This window comes from Ascaphus truei, chromosome 7, assembly GCF_040206685.1.
Source record: "Ascaphus truei isolate aAscTru1 chromosome 7, aAscTru1.hap1, whole genome shotgun sequence".
NCBI lineage: Eukaryota > Metazoa > Chordata > Amphibia > Anura > Ascaphidae > Ascaphus > Ascaphus truei.
This window is the reverse complement of record NC_134489.1, coordinates 6,462,410-6,485,682: the sequence shown is the minus strand read 5'-3', so window position 1 is coordinate 6,485,682 and position 23,273 is coordinate 6,462,410. Positions and strand designations below refer to the sequence as shown.

The 23,273-nt window shown below is 44.7% G+C and overlaps 1 protein-coding gene across 3 annotated transcripts in view; it reads left to right on the top strand.

Moving 5' to 3' along the window:
* LOC142498666 (cytochrome P450 2G1-like) overlaps nt 1-22,775 on the top strand; it is a 40,942-nt gene extending 18,167 nt beyond the window's left edge. For 2 of the 3 annotated variants that reach the window (XM_075606922.1, XM_075606924.1), the window contains exons 4-9: nt 5,896-6,056; nt 6,890-7,066; nt 8,068-8,209; nt 8,461-8,648; nt 9,234-9,375; nt 22,572-22,775. In XM_075606922.1, the coding sequence (XP_075463037.1) occupies nt 5,896-6,056; nt 6,890-7,066; nt 8,068-8,209; nt 8,461-8,648; nt 9,234-9,375; nt 22,572-22,753 (992 nt within the window). In that variant the 3' untranslated portion in view covers nt 22,754-22,775. The remainder of the gene's footprint in view (nt 1-5,895; nt 6,057-6,889; nt 7,067-8,067; nt 8,210-8,460; nt 8,649-9,233; nt 9,376-22,571) is intronic. The other variant, XM_075606923.1, reaches the window with a different exon arrangement.
* Nucleotides 22,776-23,273: the final 498 nt, after the last annotated feature.

Genomic DNA, 23,273 nt, shown 5'->3' with positions numbered 1-23,273 from the left:
TGAAGCACTTTCCAGCTCAGTTTGTTCAGTGTCAGATCTCAGGGGCGGTCTGTGTGGGGAGCAGAGGGCGGTCTGTGTGGGGAGCAGAGGGGCGGTCTGTGTGGGGAGCAGAGGGGCTCTGTGTGGGGAGCAGGGGGTCTCTGTGTGGGGAGCAGGGGGTCTCTGTGTGGGGAGCAGGGGGGTTCTGTGTGGGGAGCAGGGGGTCCCTGTGTGGGGAGCAGGGGGGTTCTGTGTGGGGAGCAGGGGGTCCCTGTGTGGGGAGCAGGGGGGTTCTGTGTGGGGAGCAGGGGGGTTCTGTGTGGTGATCAGAAGGGCTCTGTGTGGGGATCAGAGGGTCTCTGTGTGGGGATCAGAGGGTCTCTGTGTGGGGATCAGAGGAACTCTGTGTGGGGAGCAGAGGGGCTCTGTGTGGGGATCATAGGGGCTCTGTGTGGGAGCAGGGGGGCTCTGTGTGGGGGCAAAATGGGCTCTGTGTGGGGAGAAAGGGGGCTCTGAGCAGGAGGGGCTTTGTGTGGGGATCCGAGGGGCTCTTTGTTGGGTATCTGAGGGCTCTGTGTGGGGAGCAGAATGGGCTCTGTGTGGGGAGCATGGGGGCTCTGTGTGGGGAGCAGGGGGGCTCTGTGTGGGGAGCAGGGGGGCTCTGTGTGGGGAGCAGGGGGGCTCTGTGTGGGGGAGCAGGGGGGCTCTGTGGGGAGCAAAGGGGTTTCTGTGGGGAGCAAGGCGGCTCTGTGGGGAATATAGGTGCTGTGTGGGGAGCAGAGGGGCTTTGTAGGGGAGCAGGGGAGCTCTGTGGGGAGCAGGGAGGTTATTTATGGGGAGCATAGGGGCTCGGTAGGGAGAAGAGGGTGCTCGGTAGGGAGCAGAGGGGCCTCTGTAGGGAGCAGAGGGGCCTCGGTAGGGGGCAGAGGGGCCTCGGTAGGGAGCAGAGGGTGCTCGGTAGGGAGCAGAGGGGCCTCGGTAGGGAGCAGAGGGGCCTCGGTAGGGAGCAGAGGGAGCTCGGTTGGGAGCAGAGGTGGCTCTGTATATGTGAAACTTAATCTGTACTGGAGTCTATAAAACTGAAATGCCATGATTCCCTTTGTGTGAACATGCGCAGTAGGACATAGAACTGTGACCCGGATGTAGTCAGTGTTTCCACTTCCTGGAAATCGGCCAGTGAAAAAATAGAAAGTTAACCGCAGCTCCGACTGAAGCAGAGGGAAAAGAGGAGAGATCAGAGCAGCGCTGCCTCGCCTGTGCACTCACCCCAGGCGAGTGTGTTAGTGCATTTGCCGAGCCCTGTATATTTGTATATAGTTATTATGTCCCCTCTTAGACGCCTCTTTTCTAATGTAAACAGATCTATTTAAGATAGCCTCTCATCATAAATCAGATTTGCCATCCATTTTATTAATTTGGTGGCTCTTCTCTGCACTCTCTCTAGTTCCATAATGTTATTTCTAAGGAGTGGTGCCCAAAATTGTACTCTATGTCCAAGGTGAGGTCTTACTAATGCTTTGTAAAGGGGCATAATTATGTTTACTTCCCTTCCATCCATTGCCCGTTTGATGCAAGATAAGATCTTGTTTGCCTTTGCAGCTAGTGCATGACTTTGGGCACTATTGCAAAGCCTCCTGTCTACAAGCACTCCTAAATCCTTCTCCATCAAGGATTCCCCCAATATATCTCTATTTAATTTGTAATTCGCCTTTTTATTCTTGCATCCCAAATGCATAACCTTACATTTATATGTATTAAACCTCATCTGCCATTTACCTATCCAAGATAGGTAGAGTCTTATACTATAAGGAAATTCAGAACTGCTTGAGATAGACATAAGGCTAAATATGAAAGAAAGACAATGATCTAATTGGGTCAGAGGTGTTACAGCAGGTGGAGGAACAGGCAAACAGTGGGCAAATCTTATCTGCTGTCAAACTCTATGTTAATACAATAATATTACAATATTACTAAATCGTCTAATAGTTATGGAGCGTGAATGGAAGGTATCAAAACTTCTGTTGTTGATACAAAGATCCCCTTGCTTGAGGACAGGTTGATTAATCACAGACAATAAATCCTCTGTCATTTATGGCCGCTGACCCCTAATGCCAACACTTGATGCTCTTTAACCACAGCACTAGTTCACTAACACACTTACTGTATGCACATATGACACACTTATACATACACAAGCACATTAACACACAGCTAAACGATACAGTTTACCATACAGAGTACACATACAGTATACATTTATACACATAAACACGAGCATTAATGTTTTCATACACACTGATACGCACACTGCACACACACATTAACCCAATGATACATGCACAGTACAATAACACACTGATACGCACACTGCACACACACATTAACCCAATGATACATGCACAGTACAATAACACACTGATACACACACTGCACACACACACACATTAACCCAATGATACATGTACAGTACAATAACACACAGATACACACACTGCACACACACACATTAACCCAATGATACATGCACAGTACAATAACAGACTGATATACATACAGACAGACATTTAGTAAAGCCGACAGTGAGAGTCGTAGGCCTGTTTGCTCCAGGGGCCCGTCTTGCTGAAGTAGGGACTGGAGGTCAGGCACAATTTCTGTCAGGCTGGACTCTTCTGCGTCACTCGGCTGGGCCCTCTGCTGCTGTTGGGGCCGGGCCTGCTACCCGCCTTCCCCCCCTTTGCTCAACAAACCTGTACCCCTTGCCTCTACTGTACAAGCCATGTCTCCCCCTCCCCAGCACCTCCCTTTATACAAACCATCTGCACTCAACAACTCCACCTCCCACCCCCCTCACTCCGCAAACGTTCCGTAGGGTTGTTGAGTGCGAAAGGCGGACAGGGAGAGGGTTACATAGTTACATAGTATATGAGGTTGAAAAAATACATATTTCCTTCGGTTCAACCTATGTTAAATTTAGATGACAGATACTTATCCAATATTTGTATTCACAGTGTATTGATCAAGCGAAAAGCAAACAAAAATCCCAGTGAAACATTACCCAATCATGCCTCATATGGGGACAAAATAAATTCCTTCCTGACTCTAATCTTGTAAAGTCAGGCTACTCTGTTTAAACAATCTTGATACATAGACCTCACAAAATGTTGTTGCTGCATGTTTAACCCTTTAGGGTTAGGTAGGAGATGCGTGCAGAGGTTATTAGAACAGGAATTTTTACTAAAGGGGAAAACAAATGTAGGCTTTTATTAGCCTCAACTTTAACAACATAAACAGCTTATGATCAGCCAAACAGGGTTTACAGGAAAATGAAACAAACCGCCTAACTCATTTTGGGAGTGCTCACTGCTCCTCTCCATATACCTCTACTGTTTGTGGGCTAGGCCCCTTACCAACAACAAACTTAGCAAACAGAGTTGAGGTCAGTTACCTTCCACTGGGGTACGGTTCTGTAAGTCTTTGTGCAGGGTTTCTATCTACAGCGGTCCAGTACCTTCTGGCAATAGAGAAGTCGCTCCTCTGATCTCTCCAGCAGTCCAGGGTGTGTCCTTGGACTAGAGATCTCCTTGCAGTGTATACTAGTCCGGATGTTTGGGGGAGCACAGGCATATGATATCAGAAAAAAAAACATACAAAATATAGTGCAATATGTCTGTGAATAAAGTGTATTTTCTTGGTTGTCAAAATACAACAGGGTGTGTACTCACAAATTACCAAATCTTTTATGCATATCCATAATCAGTGGCAAATTATGTGTCTTTAAGGTGTCTGTCTGTATTTGTTGGGTCCACAGGTATGGCAACCTTTGTGAAATAAGGTGAAGAACCAAACAGTGTGGACTGATAAAAAAACGTTTTATCTATAGATAATAAAATATAAGATACACTCACATGGTGTCAGATGAAATTGTGCATTTAGTACAGATAATGCAGCGCAACCGGCTGGTATGTGTGGACATTCTCCCCACTCTCCTCAACGGGGCTTGCGTTGCTCGTCTCGGCTCCTGCACATCCGGAGGGTACACTGGTTTCAGCAGGAGCTCCTGATGAAACAAGTGTACCCGGAGAAATGCGTTGAGGGGAAGACAGAGGTTCACTGAGTGGGAAGCTGAACACCGCGCTGCCTACTTGCCCGCCTGCTGATCATCCTGGGACCTTTACCCGGAAGCGTGGGAGCCGAGACAAGCAAAGCAAAGCCCACCTGAGTAGAGTGGGGAGAATGTCCACACAGCCCAGCCGGTCGCACTGCATTATTTGTAATCCAGAAAGGGTTTGAGCTGTGAATTATATTATTGAGTGCATGTCACCTTTTTTTTTTTTTGCAAATTCTTTGCACTATTCGATTTTATTCACTGAAAATATCAAATATCACGGAATATTATTCTTATTATAAGAATTTATTTGGTCAAAGCGCCTATAGGATAACATTTTCTTTTCACTTGCAGTGTATACTGCATGCTTTTTAAAAACCTAATGAGCCAGCTAAGCAGCTAATCAGAACAGTCTTCACTGAATTAACCTGCTCAAAACTGGGCTCAAACTCTGCTGTGACGACTCAGGAGATTCCTTCCCCTCCTTGTCCCTCTCTCCCATCTCCTGTTGCCCCTTCTACTCCTTCCCACTCCTCTCCTTTGCCTTTCACCTCTCTCCCTTTGCCACAGCGCGTTCCCCGCAGGTCTCGCATACCCACGCGGTCCCTGAGTCCCTCCTATGATCCTTCCCGCTCCCTCTCTCCTGCATTACCTTCCCCCGTGGTGGCATCCATCCCGTTGCCTCCTCCCTCCGTGGTGCCCGCACCGCGGCGTTCCAAGCGCCTGGTGATGCGACCGGTGCATGCGCTCCCTCAGCCCACGATGGGCACGTGCACACGCTCGTCCGCTGGTCTCCCTGATCCACCTGCTCCCTCCTCCCTGCCTCTGCATGTCGCCTCGTGGTCGCAGGTCATGCGCTCGTTCCCCTTCTCTGGGCTTCGTGCTCCTCCTGCATCCTTCCTTTGCTCCGTGCGGTCCCTCTCTGTGTTGCAACCTGTGCGCGCGCATCCCCAGCTTACAGAGGGCGCGCGCACATGCTCTTCTTATCCTGTTCCCCATGTCTCCGCCTCCCAAGCCCTCCAGGCCATTCCCCTGACTGCCCCTTCTGTCTCTTCCTCTTCTCTCCCTGTCCTATCCCTGTCATCTCCCACTTCTCTCTCTACTCCTCCCCTCTCTCCTATTGGTATGCCCTCCTTTATAACCCCTGTCTGTCCACTTCTTCCTCGCTCTGCATAGTTCCTGTTTCCCTGTGTGTACCTGACCTATGCTGTGCTCCTTCTGTGTTCCTGTTGTTTCCTGCTCCTGTGTTATCTTGGATTTCCCTGGATTTGACACCTGGTTGTCCTGGACTACTCTGCTCTCTAGTATCCCTTGAACCCTGCTACACATACTACTTCGCTTACCTCTGGCTTCCTAGGACCTGGCTTATACTCTGACGATTCTAACCTCTGGACTCCTGGACATTGGCACATGGACATGACTACTCCTACGGACATCCCCAAGCGTTGCAAGTATAACTAACAACTCTTACAACAGGCCCTGCAACGCCATACCACACTCCGGGCTTGCTCCCACTGCTGTGGGTGTGTGGTATCATACCGTTCCCACCTCAGTACTGGGGTCTAGCCAAGTCTGCGGGCATACAGGCGTGACATCTGCACACAAGTTTCCCTGCCAAGCTATTTCGACAGCGATGGCACCCTGTTACAGTTCGGAATTTCTGCATGTTACGTTGTGAGGCGTTAAAATTATGCATTAAGAAGATTATCATATCACTTATTGGAACAGAGCTGATCTCTTCCCCAGCATGGGAAAGCGGTATCACAGCACATTAAATACTGCTCATGTCTTTTCTGACCATCTTCATCTAGGTTGTATTTTCAATCCCGCTTTCTTCCTGCGTCGTTCAGTCTCCAACGTCATCTGCTCTGTGGTGTTTGGCAACCGCTTTGACTACAAGGATCAGAAGTTACAGACGCTGCTCGACCTCATGACAGAAAACCTCAGACGTGTAGATAACATTTGGGTTCAGGTAGGAAATCCAGCAGATCTGCACACGACCAGATTGTGAGACTCTACAAGGATTTTAGTCAAAAAATGAGATTACACCTGTTTTTCTTCTATGATTAACTTCTATTGATCTGCTTTAGGAGGGAGAACTTTTCTCAGTGACAACATTGAAGCAATATACATTTCAGGCAAAAACTTAAAAGTGATCAATATTGAGATGAAAACATTATGGGCGGAATCTTCAATTTCCCTTAACCTTTTCAGATCCCTATTGACGTACCTGCTCTTATTTTCGGGACATATCGGACTGACTACAACAACCGAGTGGCCAGCTGAATCTAACTACAAGTGGAGCTCCCTCCACTTCCATTTCTTGTATTCGGGCCTTTGGCACTGAAAACATTAAGCTTTTTATACTTTTGATGTTTGGAGACTATACATTATGCCATTTTGGTTTACTCTGTGACTGACCCTTTGGCCTATTAAACATTTCACTGTCATTAGGTCATTTTCGGCCTACATCTATGATACACAATAGTGTGTGCTCCCAGCTTTTAACAAAGTATGGCCCAGGTTACCTGAACCTGAAACTAAGCCTTTAAACCTGCATTAGAATATACGTACAAAGACTTACTACATCTCTTCCTCTGACCTCCAGGTTAATTTATTTAGCCTACTTATCTCAAAATAGAAGGTGCTTTGTTATTTCAGATGAATTTAGATAAATACTGACTAACTGCTGAAGGTTCCTCATGGCAAATATCAGCATACCCTTAGCATCATTACTCTAGTTACACCTTCAATACAAATTCTAGCACCTGAATCACAAAAGGCTTCATTCTGTCTCTGCTACAGCTGTACAATTTCTTCCCCACCCTCCTGAGCATCCTCCCAGGCCCTCATCACAAGCTGACAGAAAATTACCAGGAGCAGGTGCGCTACGTGGAGGAGATAGTACAAGAGCACAAGAAGTCCCTGGATCCAGCCGCTCCCCGTGATTATATTGATGCCTTCCTCATAAAGATTCAGCAGGTGAGGTTTCATACTGCAGGACACATGCCTGTATCTCTGACTTTGTAGCATATTTGCTGATTATTAAAAGCAGTAATTTATTGCAGATATGTAGTTGTGAGGGATTGATCTGTTTAATCTAATAAACATGTCACTGTCATTAGGTCACTTTGGCCCTACTTGGTACTGAGCCCCAAGCAAAAACATACAGGGGCCAGGGACCGAGCTTAACCTTTATTTTACTGGTCACTGGGCCCCTGTCCATCACACATGCATCTTTAACAAAGCACAGGATAGCGTCGCTGGCTGATACTACATATCTCAGATGCACTGACCAGAACCCTTGCACACGCACTTAACATAACACCCTCCTACTGTTTGTGTAATTTCTCCCTACTTATCACATTGATTGTAAGCTCTTCGGGTTAGGGTCTCCCTTTCCTATTGCTACTTTTATGTCTGATACGCTTATCCCCACTATGTATTATATTATTATGTCACGTATATTGCGGCTGTGAAGTGTTACTGAATGTACCTGGATGGTGCTATATAAATAAAGATATACATACATACATAAACTCTTTCCATGCATACCCTATGGCCTTTATTGTATCAGCTATTCTCTTAACTGTGTCTGTAAAAATGTCTGTGCTGCGCACCGTGCGCTTTACTGTTATTGTGAAGCGCTTTGAGTCCCATTGGGAGAAAGCGCTATATGAAATAAAGTTATTATTATTGATAATAATACCGTATTGGCCCAAAATATAGTGCTATGTTTTTTTCTCTATAAATGTCCTTCTGAAAACTGTCCTTGTATTATAAGCGCAGCCTAACACCTTTTATTTTTCATGTTGAACTTCTTCAAAACTTTAGGGTTGTATTATGTGCGAGGTCGCACTATATCTGGGCCAATACGGTAATAATAATAATAATAATAATATTATTATCTGTCTGATATGCACAGCCATCATTCTGAAAAAATGAAATTCTAATTTTGTCATCCTTTTTTGGCCTTTCTGTAGGATAATCAGAATCCTCACACAGAATTTCACAAAAAAAACCTCTGTTCGTCTGCTCTCGATATATTTTTTGCGGGACAGGAAACAACCAGCAGCACATTGGGATATGGCCTTCTCATCCTCATGAAGTATCCGCATATAAAAGGTGCAGAGAACCGAGAAAAATGACCATTTCATACTGTATATAAATATACACATTTGTTCCAAGCGGGACTGACCCTTTAACCCATGAAACATGTCACTGTCATAAGATCACTTTATCCTACTGTATGTATAACTGACCCTTTAAAGCACCTGGCCCTAACAGTTACATATATCAGATCTGCAATAAAGGGAAAACACTGAACGACATAACATTTATTGGTGTCAATTTGCATCCCCCTTCTCTGCACACAGAAAAAATCCAGGCAGAGATAGAAAGTGTGATCGGCCTAACCCGCAGCCCGTGTATGGAGGATCGGGCCAAAATGCCTTACACTGATGCCGTGATTCATGAAATCCAGAGGTTTATTGACATCCTGCCCCTTGGTGCACCCCATTCTGTGACAGGGGACACCCTTTTCAGAGGATACAGCCTACCCAAGGTACTACCATTTACCCATCTGTGCAACCCTAAAGAAAGACGGTTCCACCATGTGTCTCTACATAAATACAGATGTAGCAGGCTTAAGTGCTCCCTCAGTTGATATATACAGGGATAGGTTGTGATATTCTGCACCAACGCTGCTATTTAATATTTTTTGAAAATTTTGTGATACTATGACTTATATTGGGATATGACATTTGACAGAATCGTGATGTATTCATAACCTAATTACAGTACATCTGTAACCCCCTCTGGGATTACTGTGTGTATTTAGAAGGTTTAGGTCCCAAAAGGGCATGGGATGTTGCAAGGTACAATACCCTTTTCCATATTATGTTGCAAAGTAACTCAGCAAAGGCTTAGCCACGCCCACCTTCTGGAAGGTGCATAGCTTGTCACTTGGGTCAGAATGACTAAGCAATATTCAAACCCTTCACCCTTTATCCATGGTGATGGTGACCATATAGCTAGGTATAAATAGGGCTGCAAAAGCTTCTACATGAGCTTTCTGCAGATAAATGGTAGTAGAACTTGTGCATTTACTGTAAATGTACCCAGCTTGTCCATTGTCTTTACCTCTCAGGGCACAGTCATTTTCCCCCTGCTGCACTCCGTGCTGTTTGACTCCACACTGTTTGAGAGGCCTCAGGAGTTTGACCCCAGCCACTTCCTGAACCAGAGCGGCTCATTTAAGAAGAATGAGGGTTTTATGCCATTCTCTGCAGGTCAGGATCCCTCTGTGCACTGATCTATGTCTCCATTTTCTTTCTGCACCCTTTCTCTTCTCGCTTTCCTAATCTGTTTCTCCCCCTCTCTGTCTTTTCTATCATTCTTTTTCCCTTCTATTTCTTTCTCCCCACATTTCTATTTTTTCCATTCCACACTGTCACGATACAGAGTTGACCAGACTACCAGGGATCGCAAATCCCCAGGCAGAATAACAGAGTTATATAAACCTGAGGTTATTTGTCTGAAATCAACAGTAAAACTACAAAACAGGGTACAATGATAACTCACCAATGGGGAATATGTTGGGACTCTGTTGCAGAGTACATGCAACCACACACGCGGGTTCTCTTGATAAGGCTTCTTTATTGAGCCTTAAAAATATACAGCACACAAAAACAAAATAGCTTCTCTTCAGCATAGAAAACAAGGCAGCTTCTCTTCAGACAGTTCATCACACACATACTTTGAAAAACAGACCTTATAGCAGTAATCTCTTCAGTATTTCAGTCCTGTCTCCTGACCAGCTAGCTTGCATGTGTGTACAGCCTGGGGGTTTTAAAACGCCTTGATTATGCAGCTGAGGTGTCACACTAATTAAGCAGCCCTTCTCAACTGAAACTTAACCTCGTCACTGCTGCACTGCAAGCCTAAACATAGGTTTGCCAGGTATATGGCTGGTGACGTTCATTCACCCTGTCACATTCCTCCCCTGTTAGTGTGTGGCTGGGGCCACGCACGGCTGAAGCCCGACCATCCACCCCTTCTCTAGAAAAGAAGTCAGCATTTGCATTTTTTTTTCCAGGCCTGTGCTGAATCTCAAATGAGAAAGGTTGGAGGGCCATATACCACCTGGTCAATCTAGCATTGGAGTCCTTCATACTATTTAACCACTTCAATGGAGCATGGTCCGTCACCAGAGTAAAATGGACTCCTGCCAGGTAATGCCTCAAAGCCTCGATTGCCCACTTTACTGCGAGGCACTCCTTCTCAATCACTGAGTAATTTTTTTCCCTCGGGAACAATTTCCTACTCAGAAAAAGGAGCAAGGGATGAAGAGGAGCACAGCAGCGATTCCCAGCAGCTTCCAGCTAGTGTAGCGCCAAAAAATGAGGGTAACTCCAAATGGGGATAAGTTATAAAAATAGTATTTTATTGGTCAGTAGAGAAAAATACAATGGCAGGAACGCACCTACGCGTTTCGTCCGTAAAGGACTTTCTCAAGGTGTAGTGAGAAGTTCAGAGGTGCATCATTTTATCCAGAAACAGTTCGCGCCAAAATCACGGCATCTGTGACGTCATTTCCATGCGACTGTTAACCTCGTCGCTACTATGACGCGCGGTTCACTCCATACTCGCGCTCATAATGGAAAGAGTACCACAAACGCCGTGATTGGCTACTGAGAGAAAAAAAACATTGAATACAAGAACTTTAATCAGACAATTGTTAAAAAATATACATGTTTATACAATGTAAGCTCTAGCAGGCAAAGCTAATGGATGCATGATTATACTACTCCCCTTAGAAAATATAGGGAAAGAAGGGAGAAAAAACAAAAATATCATTATGTATACTGGGGTAGGATTGTCTGCATATAGTGGGCTATGAATTTAAACATCCAAATCACAGGTATGTGGAAATGCAAATTGACAATCCTCATCCATGTAAACATCAAGGGGAGTAGTATAATCATGCATCCATTAGCTTTGCCTGCTAGAGCTTACATTGTATAAACATGTATATTTTTTAACAATTGTCTGATTAAAGTTCTTGTATTCAATGTTTTTTTCTCTCAGTAGCCAATCACGGCGTTTGTGGTACTCTTTCCATTATGAGCGCGAGTATGGAGTGAACCGCGCGTCATAGTAGCGACGAGGTTAACAGTCGCATGGAAATGACGTCACAGATGCCGTGATTTTGGCGCGAACTGTTTCTGGATAAAATGATGCACCTCTGAACTTCTCACTACACCTTGAGAAAGTCCTTTACGGACGAAACGCGTAGGTGCGTTCCTGCCATTGTATTTTTCTCTACTGACCAATAAAATACTATTTTTATAACTTATCCCCATTTGGAGTTACCCTCATTTTTTGGCGCTACACTAGCTGGAAGCTGCTGGGAATCGCTGCTGTGCTCCTCTTCATCCCTTGCTGCTTGTGACTATCTTCAGAGGACGGCACGCTGGAACTGATCCACTAACCAAGGACACCAGAAAGGAAGGTAAAGGGCTGCAGCCCATTATATTTTTTACCATCCATTACTGGACTTATTTGAGTTATTCCTCGGGGTTGAGTACACTTCATTAGGAGACCTATTTTGGGGTACCCGCGTGGGCACCACCAGGCCTCCAGTCTCTCACCCTGAGATGTTATGCCAATATACTCTATGTCCAGTAGTTTGGATCTACTATTGGATATAATTGAATATTTATGGACTATTCATGGTGATGCACCAATACACTGTTCTATTCATCTACTCAGAAAAAGGATCGGATGTTCCACTCCCTCAAACTGTTGTGACAACACTGCCCCTAGCCTCTCGGATACATCGGTTTGCACTACAAAAGGCCTGTTGAAGTCTGGGCTTCTAAGGATGGGACCCTCTGATAGACACCTTTTTATGTCCTCAAAGGCTCACTAACACTCCCTTGACAATACCACTTGTGTAGGGGCACACTTTTTTGTGAGGTCCGTTAATGGGGCTGCAAGTTCCGAGTAGTTGGGGATGAACCGCCGATAGTACCCTGCTAAACACAGCAGAGAGCGTACCTGCGTTTTTGTTTGGGGGGTCGGAACTTCTTTCAGGGCAACTACCTTGTCGGCCAGTGGCCTTACTTTTCCACCTCCCACTGCATACCCTAAGTATTTGGTTTCCCCCTTACCTAAGGCACATTTCTTAGGGTTGGCTGTGAGCCCTGCCTCTCTTAGAGATTTGAGGACCGCTTTCAGCCTATTTAGATGGGCCCGCCAGTGTTTACTATAAATGACAATGTCATCTAGGTAGGCTGCGGCATAAGCCCTATGGGGTCTCAGCACTTTATCCACGAGTCTCTGAAATGTGGCTGGGGCTCCATGCAGTTCAAATGGCATTGTCACAAACTGGTATAAACCCATGGGAGAGGCAAAGGCTGTTTTGCACTTGGACTTTTCCTCTGATGGTATTTGCCAGTATCCTTTTGTTAAGTCCAGCGTGGATATATATTCCGCGTTACCAAGGGCGTCAATTAACTCGTCCACCCTTGGCATCGGATATGCGTCAAACTTGGATACCGCATTGACCTTTTGGAGGTCCACACAAAATCTTACCTTCCCATTGGGTTTAGGGACCATAATTAGTGGACTACACCACTCACTGCATGATTCCTCAATCACTCCTAAGTGTAACATTTCTTGTACCTCCTTCTCTACCAGGGCCCTACGACTTTCAGGCAACTTATAAGGACGGAAACGCACTTTTACCCCAGGTGCTATCTCAATCACATGTGAAATTAAATTACAGTAGTTTGCCCTGGCAAATCAGAAAAAACATCATGGAATTGTGTAATTATTTCTAACAAGTCCCCTTTTTGTTCAGAGGACAACCCATTGGGATTTTATTGTCACTCACGATGTTCTCCCATGGGGGCTGAGGACCCAAGTCCGTTTCCTCCTCTACCGGATGGATGAATAGAGACCGCTGCATCTTCCAGGATTTCAGCAAGTTCACATGGTAAATTTGTTTACCCTTCCTGGACCCTGGTTGAGCGATCTCGTAATCCACATCACCCGTGCGGTGGAGTACTTCGAATGGGCCCAGCATTTGGCTAGGAGTTTGGTCTCACAACTGGGTAACAACAACATCACCTGATCTCCTGGGTGAAACACTCTCATACGAGCATTTTGATTGTAATGTCTCTCCTGACTGTCCTGGGCTGATCTAAGATTCTCCCTAGCAAAATGCCCGACCACATCTAGGCGCTTCCTAAGGTCCAATACATATTGCAGGGTATTCTTAGAAGGGGACCGCTGTTCCTCCAAGGACTCCTTTAGGAGGTCTAGGATACCCCGGGGTTGGCGGCCATACAGCAGTTCAAATGGAGAGAATCCCGTAGAGGCCTGGGGAACTTCCCGCACTGCAAACAGCAGAAAAGGGAGAAGTTCATCCCAGGCTCTCTTCTCTGAATCTACAAATTTCCTCAGCATCCCTTTTAGAGTTCGGTTAAATCTTTCCACCAATCCGTCAGTCTGTGGATGGTAGACCGATGTCCGAACAGACTTGACCTCTAGTAATTTTAAGACATCCTGTATCAGTTTTGCCATAAAATTTGTACCTTGGTCTGTCAACATAACTTGGGGAGGTCCAACCCGTGAGAACAGCTCCAACAACTTGTTGGCTACTTGCTTCGCCGTTGCTGTTCTCAGGGGGAACGCCTCAGGATATCTTGTTGCATAGTCAGCTATTACAAGAATAAACCTGTGTCCTTTCGCAGAACGTTCTAGAGGTCCTACCAAGTCTAACCCAATTCTCTCAAAGGGAACTGACACCAAGGGTAGAGGAACCAAAGGGGCTGGTTTTTGTCCCTTCGGACTAGTTAGCTGGCACTCAGGACATGCCGCACATAACTTAGCAATATCACTATGCATCCCTGGCCAATAGAATAGGGTCCAAATACGGTTCAATGTTTTATCCCTGCCAAGGTGACCACCCCAAGGGACAGTATGGGCTAGAGTGAACACAGATTTAACACACGCCTTGGGAACCAATATCTGTCTGGTGACTTCCCCTGTTTGTGTCTGCCTATTCACCCTATACAGGATATTATTTGATAATTCAAAATTGGGGAATACTATCACCCCCTGTGCATTCAATATCTGCTCATCAATTTTTACCACCTTATCATACTCTCTAGCAAGGACTGGGTCTTCCCTTTGCCTCTGGCGAAAATCAGGGAGGTATAGGTCTGGTAAATCTCCAGGGCCCATATCCCCCTCCCTCTGGCCATCCCCAGCCATCACTTGTGACTTCTTGCTACTAGAATGGTCACCTTGAGACCCAGATTTCTGAAACCAGTCCTGTTTGTCAGAGCGTCTTTGCTTCTGAGTCTTTGGAACCCGGTGTCTACTGGGAAAAAGGTCTGCCGAGAAGGGGAATAGTTTGCCAGGGTTCTCCTGAGCCATAGAATAATTCTCCTTGTGTGAGACTGGAGCCATTGGGTCCGAAAAAAAAGGCCAGTCCCGGCTGAGCACAATGGAGGCAGGGAGCCAAGGATCGACTCCTACTTCGAGGTAGGCCTCCTGACCTTTTACCTGTAGCTGGATTTTGGCCATCTGATACCGTTTTACATCGCCGTGTATACATTCTATACTCCATGGAGAGTCAAAAGAACACACGTTAGGCGGTAACAGTTCCTGGAAGACCAGAGTTTTCCCAGAGCCTGAATCTACAAGGGCCTGGACGGTTTTTCCCCCAACCTGGGCTGAAAGTAGCCAGGGCTTGTAATTTTCTCCAGTGAAGGCTGAGGCGACGGTCCTGCTGAAGGACCAATCCATCTGTGAACAGTCCATATGCCGGTGGCCTTGTTCTCCGCAGGCAGAACATGGAGAGGGTTCCCTCGCAGGAGGGGGCCGTGGATAGCGCTCTGCTGGACCGGACACTGGAGACCAGGCATCTGGTGGGTCCTGTGGGCGACGTCCTCGGAAGTTACTCTTATTTGGCGACAAGCCGACATCAGGAAGGGGGGATGAGGGTCTCGGCGGTGCCCAGCATTTTGACTTCTTCCTTGTTGGCACTTGGCGGTTGCGCATGGAGGGGCCGTAGTTTCCCCGTTGTTCCAAACTCCCTCTTTGGGTCTCCGCAAGTGCTGGTGAAGTTGGATCCATCGGTTCCAGGGCACTCGCCTGATCCTCGGCCCCAAGGAAGTTCTCAACGAGTCGGACCGCCAAAGCTAGGGTTTCAGCAGCATGGCGTTTTACCCACGAGCGTGCGGAAGGGGGTATTATCTGTAGGAATTGTTCCAACACCACTTGCTCAAGAATTACCTCAGTGCGCTCCTCGGGTTGTATCCACCGAGTACACAAGTTCAATAACCGCTGAGCGAGGACCCGGGGTCTCATCTTAGCGGTGTACTTCAGGTTCCGGAACTGCTGCCGGTAGGTCTCTGGGGTCAGATCTAAGCGATCCAGTATGGCACCTTTTACTTGTTGGTAGTCCATTGCCTGATCTGCTGGGAGGCCCTGATATGAGGCCTGGGCTTCTCCTATGAGGAGCGGGGCCAAAGCAGTTGCCCAGCGATCTGCAGCCCAGCCCTGAGCTTCGGCAACCCTTTCAAATGTCAGTAGAAAAGCCTCAGGATCCTCATTCAGAGCCATTTTCCTCAGGAGGACTGAGGCTTTATTCGCAAGTTCTGGACTGGCAGACGTAGTTTGTATGTGTGATGGTGCTCTGAAAGTGCTGGGACCATATATAATGGAAGGGAGTATAAGCTGGGTATATAAGTGAAATAATAGTACTAGACCTTTAAGTGGGCATAGGATACCCTGAAGGTTGGGGTAGGTTGTCCAAAGACACCCCCCCCTTTCCTCATTGGGTTAGCCCCAGGTATTGTACTCACGTATTGCTTCTTCCCAGAATCTCCCTTCCAAAGCGTGCAGCTGTTCGTGTAAAAGTTCCAAAGGCCAGGGTGTGCAGCGCACAGCAAGGATGATAAGAGCAGGTCTTGCAATAAAAATCCTTTATTTATAGATCATCTGGATGTGGGACAGCAGCAAACTTCAACGCGTTTCGTTCAGAGAGAACTTTTTCAAGAAGTGCTGTATACTATAAAATCATCAGTTTAAATGCAGCTGCCCGCCGGGTTTTCGCGCCAATAGTGACGTCATTGCGCGTCATCAGACCAATGGGAATCGTGCACACCGCGCATGCGCCGCGCGCCAGAGCATTCTGGTAGTCCCCGCAAGCCCCAGCCGTGCTCATCACGATCGGCACGCCTCTCAGGACGGCCTCCACACTGAGAGCACGCCTCCGAGAGCCGCGTAGGCTCCCTTCCTACTCCCCGTATTGGCGCATGCGCAGATGCTACCTCCAATTCCACCAGTAGTAAAAACCTGACATGCGATCCACTACTGACTAGGAGGCATGTATAAACATTAAATTGTGTGAGAACATTTACAGGCTACTGAAAATCACCAGGCAGGAAACTACAAATATAACATATACAAAAATGAATATATAACTATTATATAAATACAAAACTAATCACAAAATAAATAATTATATACATTTGGATAAAACTTAACAAAAAATGTCTATAGAGAAATATTGACAAAAAATATTAAGAAAAGAATATATGAGAAAAAGTATAAGGAAAAATATGAATATATAAGAAAAATACATAATCTAACACTATTATGTGTTAGAACAAAAATTATTGTATCAAAATTAATTTTATTACTTAAAAGAATTCTAAAAGAATAATATTAAAACAAATTAAAAAGGTGTAAATGGATCTTATACCTATATCTAAAGAACAGCAAATTGCTTGCTCCTATTTATGAGATGGAGTTTATATCATATTAATCAATAAATGCATTTGTACATTTATATAATGTGGAGTACTCTATATTAGGCATATGGATTTATGTATAAAGAAATTTCTTGAACAATCTTGCTATACTGTGGTTAAGTAAATGATAGCATAGAGAAATGCATGACTTATCACAAATTATTTGGTGCAATATGCATTTTTCAGAAAAAAACAGAATACATTGATTACGCAAATGACAATAAATATGCTGAGGCAAAGAGAGCGATGTCATATGAATGTTTTTTTGTTGAGTATAAACCCTTTAACAAAGGTGGACTAATGGGTTCCTAAAATAGAATAGGATGACTTTTGGTGTACATAGGGGGATAATTGAGTAAAAAACAGTAGACAGTGAGTGTTTTTTATATATATATATTATGTCTATGATATTAACATTTTTTGTGTATTTTAAATCTTAATATATATACTGAATGGTCTTATTTCAGGAAGTGATTGATATTCCATTCAACATTCATCCCGTCTGGGTACCTTGTTTTTAAAGTGAATATCCAGTAGGATTCTCTACAGTCTAATGCTTTTACAATATTTCCCCCTCTTTCTTTTTTCATTATCTTCTCAATACCCATGAATGAGAAGCTGTTTATGCCTCCCTGTCTGCATTCCGTAAAATGCTTAGACACAGGATGATCAGTATCTTGTTAACGAATCAATCTGCAATGTTCCTGCATCCTCGTCTTTAAAGCCCTTGTGGTCCTTCCGACATATCTCTTCCCACAGCCACAGGTAATAAGATACACCACAAATGTGGTATTGCAATTAATAAAGCTATATATAGTGTGGCGTTTATGTGGGCTGTGGGAAAAGACATGTTGAGCAGGCTTCATGAAATTGCACATACTACAATGATTGCATCTAAAGGATCCTTTAGTGGAGAAACGTTCTGGATCTTTCACCGGCGTGGATATCACGCTTGGTGATAGAAATGTGGCCAATGTCTTGGCTCTTCTGTATACGAATTTTGGGCCTTTCTCTGTGTATTCACGAAGTATGGGATCCATTTTTAGTAATTCCCAATGCTTATTAACAATTTTATTTACGTGATGACTTGATCTATTAAATTGGGAAATGAATAAAGGACAAGTCCCATCTTCCTTAGTCTCTCTTTTTTTACTACTAATAGTACGAGAGCCATCCCTCATTCTGGATCCAGACGGCAATACAGTTTCACGCTCAATTTCCGTGACTTCCTGCAATGTAGTTTGGAGGGTCTCCCGATCATATCCCCTCTCAATGAATTTTTTTGTCAGTTCATTGAGAGGGGATATGATCGGGAGACCCTCCAAACTACATTGCAGGAAGTCACGGAAATTGAGCGTGAAACTGTATTGCCGTCTGGATCCAGAATGAGGGATGGCTCTCGTACTATTAGTAGTAAAAAAAGAGAGACTAAGGAAGATGGGACTTGTCCTTTATTCATTTCCCAATTTAATAGATCAAGTCATCACGTAAATAAAATTGTTAATAAGCATTGGGAATTACTAAAAATGGATCCCATACTTCGTGAATACACAGAGAAAGGCCCAAAATTCGTATACAGAAGAGCCAAGACATTGGCCACATTTCTATCACCAAGCGTGATATCCACGCCGGTGAAAGATCCAGAACGTTTCTCCACTAAAGGATCCTTTAGATGCAATCATTGTAGTATGTGCAATTTCATGAAGCCTGCTCAACATGTCTTTTCCCACAGCCCACATAAACGCCACACTATATATAGCTTTATTAATTGCAATACCACATTTGTGGTGTATCTTATTACCTGTGGCTGTGGGAAGAGATATGTCGGAAGGACCACAAGGGCTTTAAAGATGAGGATGCAGGAACATTGCAGATTGATTCGTAAACAAGATACTGATCATCCTGTGTCTAAGCATTTTACGGAATGCAGACAGGGAGGCATAAACAGCTTCTCATTCATGGGTATTGAGAAGATAATGAAAAAAGAAAGAGGGGGAAATATTGTAAAAGCATTAGACTGTAGAGAATCCTACTGGATATTCACTTTAAAAACAAGGTACCCAGACGGGATGAATGTTGAATGGAATATCAATCACTTCCTGAAATAAGACCATTCAGTATATATATTAAGATTTAAAATACACAAAAAATGTTAATATCATAGACATAATATATATATAAAAAACACTCACTGTCTACTGTTTTTTACTCAATTATCCCCCTATGTACACCAAAAGTCATCCTATTCTATTTTAGGAACCCATTAGTCCACCTTTGTTAAAGGGTTTATACTCAACAAAAAAACATTCATATGACATCGCTCTGTTTGCCTCAGCATATTTATTGTCATTTGCGTAATCAATGTATTCTGTTTTTTTCTGAAAAATGCATATTGCACCAAATAATTTGTGATAAGTCATGTATTTCTCTATGCTATCATTTACTTAACCACAGTATAGCAAGATTGTTCAAGAAATTTCTTTATACATAAATCCATATGCCTAATATATAGTACTCCACATTATATAAATGTACAAATGCATTTATTGATTAATATGATATAAACTCCATCTCATAAATAGGAGCAAGCAATTTGCTGTTCTTTAGATATAGGTATAAGATCCATTTACACCTTTTTAATTTGTTTTAATATTATTCTTTTAGAATTCTTTTAAGTAATAAAATTAATTTTGATACAATAATTTTTGTTCTAACACATAATAGTGTTAGATTATGTATTTTTCTTATATATTCATATTTTTCCTTATACGTTTTCTCATATATTCTTTTCTTAAAAATTTTTGTCAATATTTCTCTATAGACATTTTTTGTTAAGTTTTATCCAAATGTATATAATTATTTCTTTTGTGATTAGTTTTGTATTTATATAATAGTTATATATTCATTTTTGTATATGTTATATTTGTAGTTGCCTGCCTGGTGATTTTCAGTAGCCTGTAAATGTTCTAACACAATTTAATGTTTATACATGCCTCCTAGTCAGTAGTGGATCGCATGTCAGGTTTTTACTACTGGTGGAATTGGAGGTAGCATCTGCGCATGCGCCAATACGGGGAGTAGGAAGGGAGCCTACGCGGCTCTCGGAGGCGTGCTCTCAGTGTGGAGGCCGTCCTGAGAGGCGTGCCGATCGTGATGAGCACGGCTGGGGCTTGCGTGGACTCCCAGAATGCTCTGGCGCGCGGCGCATGCGCGGCGTGCACGATTCCTATTGGTCTGATGACGCGCAATGACGTCACTATTGGCGCGAAAACCCGGCGGGCAGCTGCATTTAAACTGATGATTTTATAGTATACAGCACTTCTTGAAAAAGTTCTCTCTGAACGAAACGCGTTGAAGTTTGCTGCTGTCCCACATCCAGATGATCTATAAATAAAGGATTTTTATTGCAAGACCTGCTCTTATCATCCTTGCTGTGCGGTGCACACCCTGGCCTCTGGACTGGCAGACCCCTGGAATTGGGTCAGCAGCTTGGCCATCTGCTCATCCTGTGCTGCCTGCTGCTGGGTTAGGAGCTGGGTTTGCTGCTGCAATAGTAGTTGGGCCTGCTCCTGCATTAACAGTCCCTGCTGTTTGGTCTGCACCTGCATTAACAGTCCCTGCTGTCTGGTCTGCTCGCACAGAAACTTTTAAAAATTCTTCAATTTTTCTCATTTGTGTGTGTGTGTGTGTGGCCCTTCAACTGCAGGGGCCTCTCAAAATCCCGGCACTTCTGACACCAGATGTTGCAGAGTACATGCAACCACACATGTGGGTTCTCTTGATAAGGTTTCTTTATTGAGCCTTAAAAATATACAGGACACACAAACAAAATAGCTTCTCTTCAGCATACAAAAACAAAATAGCTTCTCTTCAGCATAGAAAACAAGGCAGCTTCTCTTCAGCATGCAGGACACAGACAGTTCATCACACATGTACTTTGAAAAACAGACCTTATAGCAGTAATCTCTTCAGTATTTCAGTCCTGTCTCCTGACCAGCTAGCTTGCATGTGTGTACAGCCTGGGGGTTTTTAAACACCTTGATTATGCAGCTGGGGTCAGACTAAGCAGCCCTTCTCAACTGAAACTTAACCTCGTCACTGCTGCACTGCAAGCCTAAACATAGGTTTGCCAGGTATATGGCCGGTGACGTTCATTCACAGACTCCTAGATCGTTAGGTGGAGAGCACTGCCAAAGCTAGCTTACTCTCGTTGTCTCCCCCTTGATCTGTACTAGCTCCTGTAACAAAGGGTGACCAGCCATAGGTCCATCATTTTCATAACACGTTGTCTCTAGACAGAGACTACCCAAGAATAACTGTGGATCTCTGATTGGCCTTCGCCCTGGCCTTCATCTGAAAGCATGAAAGACCGGGTGCTGACCAATCAGTGGAGAGTATCTTTGCTGAGACAATCAGTAGTAACGGACCAATCAGGTTTGGGGGCTGGTACCATTCTTGTTGGATGTACTCAAGGAGCAGGTGTTGGGAAGAGGGAAATATGAACAGACCAATAGGGAATGAGCTGGCGGTTCTAGGACCAAGACATCGTTCCCCAATTTCAGTTTCATACCTCCCACAGAGCAAGACACCTCCCTGCTGGAGTGTGTACTCTCCCAGCAGGTGGGTACATCCCACTCGAACTCCCCATTGTCTCACAACACTAGAACAGCACAATCACAATGACCAGCACTTTGACTCATTGTGTGCCTGCCACTCAGTCAGCACACCCACACAATGGGTCACATAGTTAATCACATATATTTTGCACACAATACATAGAAACTGAAATACAACACCAACATATGTTATGCTCAATAGGGAGCCATTTTGTTCCTTAGAGATGGTAGCCATCTTGACAGGTATGAGTAAGAAGCAGGCTTAAACTTTATTATAGCTTGCCAGGCTGCCTCTGCTCTCTGCTCTCTGCCTCACTCGTCTCTCTCGTCTCTCTCGTCTCTCTCGTCTCTCTCGTCTCTCTCGTCTCTCTCGTCTCTCTCGTCTCTCTCGTCTCTCTCGTCTCTCTCGTCTCTCTCGTCTCTCTCGTCTCTTTCTCCCTCTCGCCTCTTTCTTTCTCTCTCTCCCTCTCACGCCTCTCTTTCTTTCTCTCTCTCCCTCTCACGCCTCTCTTTCTTTCTCTCTCCCTCCCACGCCTCTCTTTCTTTCTCTCTCTCCCTCCCACGCCTCTCTTTCTTTCTCTCTCTCCCTCCCACGCCTCTCTTTCTTTCTCTCTCTCTCCCACGCCTCTCTTTCTTTCTCTCTCTCCCTCCCACGCCTCTTTCTTTCTCTCTCTCCCTCCCACGTCTCTCATTCTTTCTCTCTCTCCCTCCCACGCCTCTCTTTCTTTCTCTCTCTCTCTCCCTCCCATGCCTCTCTTTCTTTCTCTCTCTCCCTCCCACGCCTCTCTTTCTTTCTCTCTCTCTCTCTCCCTCCCACGGCTCTCTTTCTTTCTCTCTCTCCCACGCCTCTCTTTCTTTCTCTCTCTCCCACGCCTCTCTTTCTTTCTCTCTCTCCCTCCCATGCCTCTCTCTCACCTTTCCCACTCATCTCCTTTTCCTGCCTATTCAAACACATACTAATTTTACATCTGCAAATCTTTGTTTTTTTGCTGTACCTCAACCATTATTTGCCCCTGCCTTTTTCTTTCCAAAACTCAGGGAAGCGAATCTGCCTTGGGGAGGGTCTGGCTCGCATGGAGCTCTTCCTCTACTTCACCTCCATCCTGCAGAGGTTCGACATCAAACCCAGCACATCTCCTAGTGATATTGACCTCTCCCCAGAATACAGTGGCTTTGGAAAAAAGCCTCCCTCATTCCAACTGGCATTGGTGCCCTATTAAAAGGTGCAATCTCAAAAATTGACCATGTGTTAGTGCCATGTTGTAATGATTAAACCGGGGTTATGGATACCTAACACTAGCTCCTGAAGCTTCGGGGTGTCACTTCCTTTGGCTACATCCCATTTTGTGATGTTATAATGCATTGTTCAATCTCTGCTCTCCTATTCCACATGCAAAGATACCTTCCCTTTAACTACTAGGTCCTATGACAAGATGATATGGGTGCTTAAATGAGGATAATAAACACACAGATACCAGCAAACTTTAAAAAATAAAAAATAAAAATTACCACATATATACATGTATCAAAAAACTCACAGCAATGAGATAGGATCCTCTGATTAAGTCGCCGGTATACTTGCGACGAACCGCGTAAGGGTGCTATCTACAAGCACCAGGTGTTTAGCTCATTGAGTAATTGCTGGACTGGAAGGGAACTGTGGTGCTGCAGAACAAAAGGAGCGTGAGTTGTCTTAGCCGGGGGGGGGGCGCTCATGTGGACGCACATCACGACGGAGAC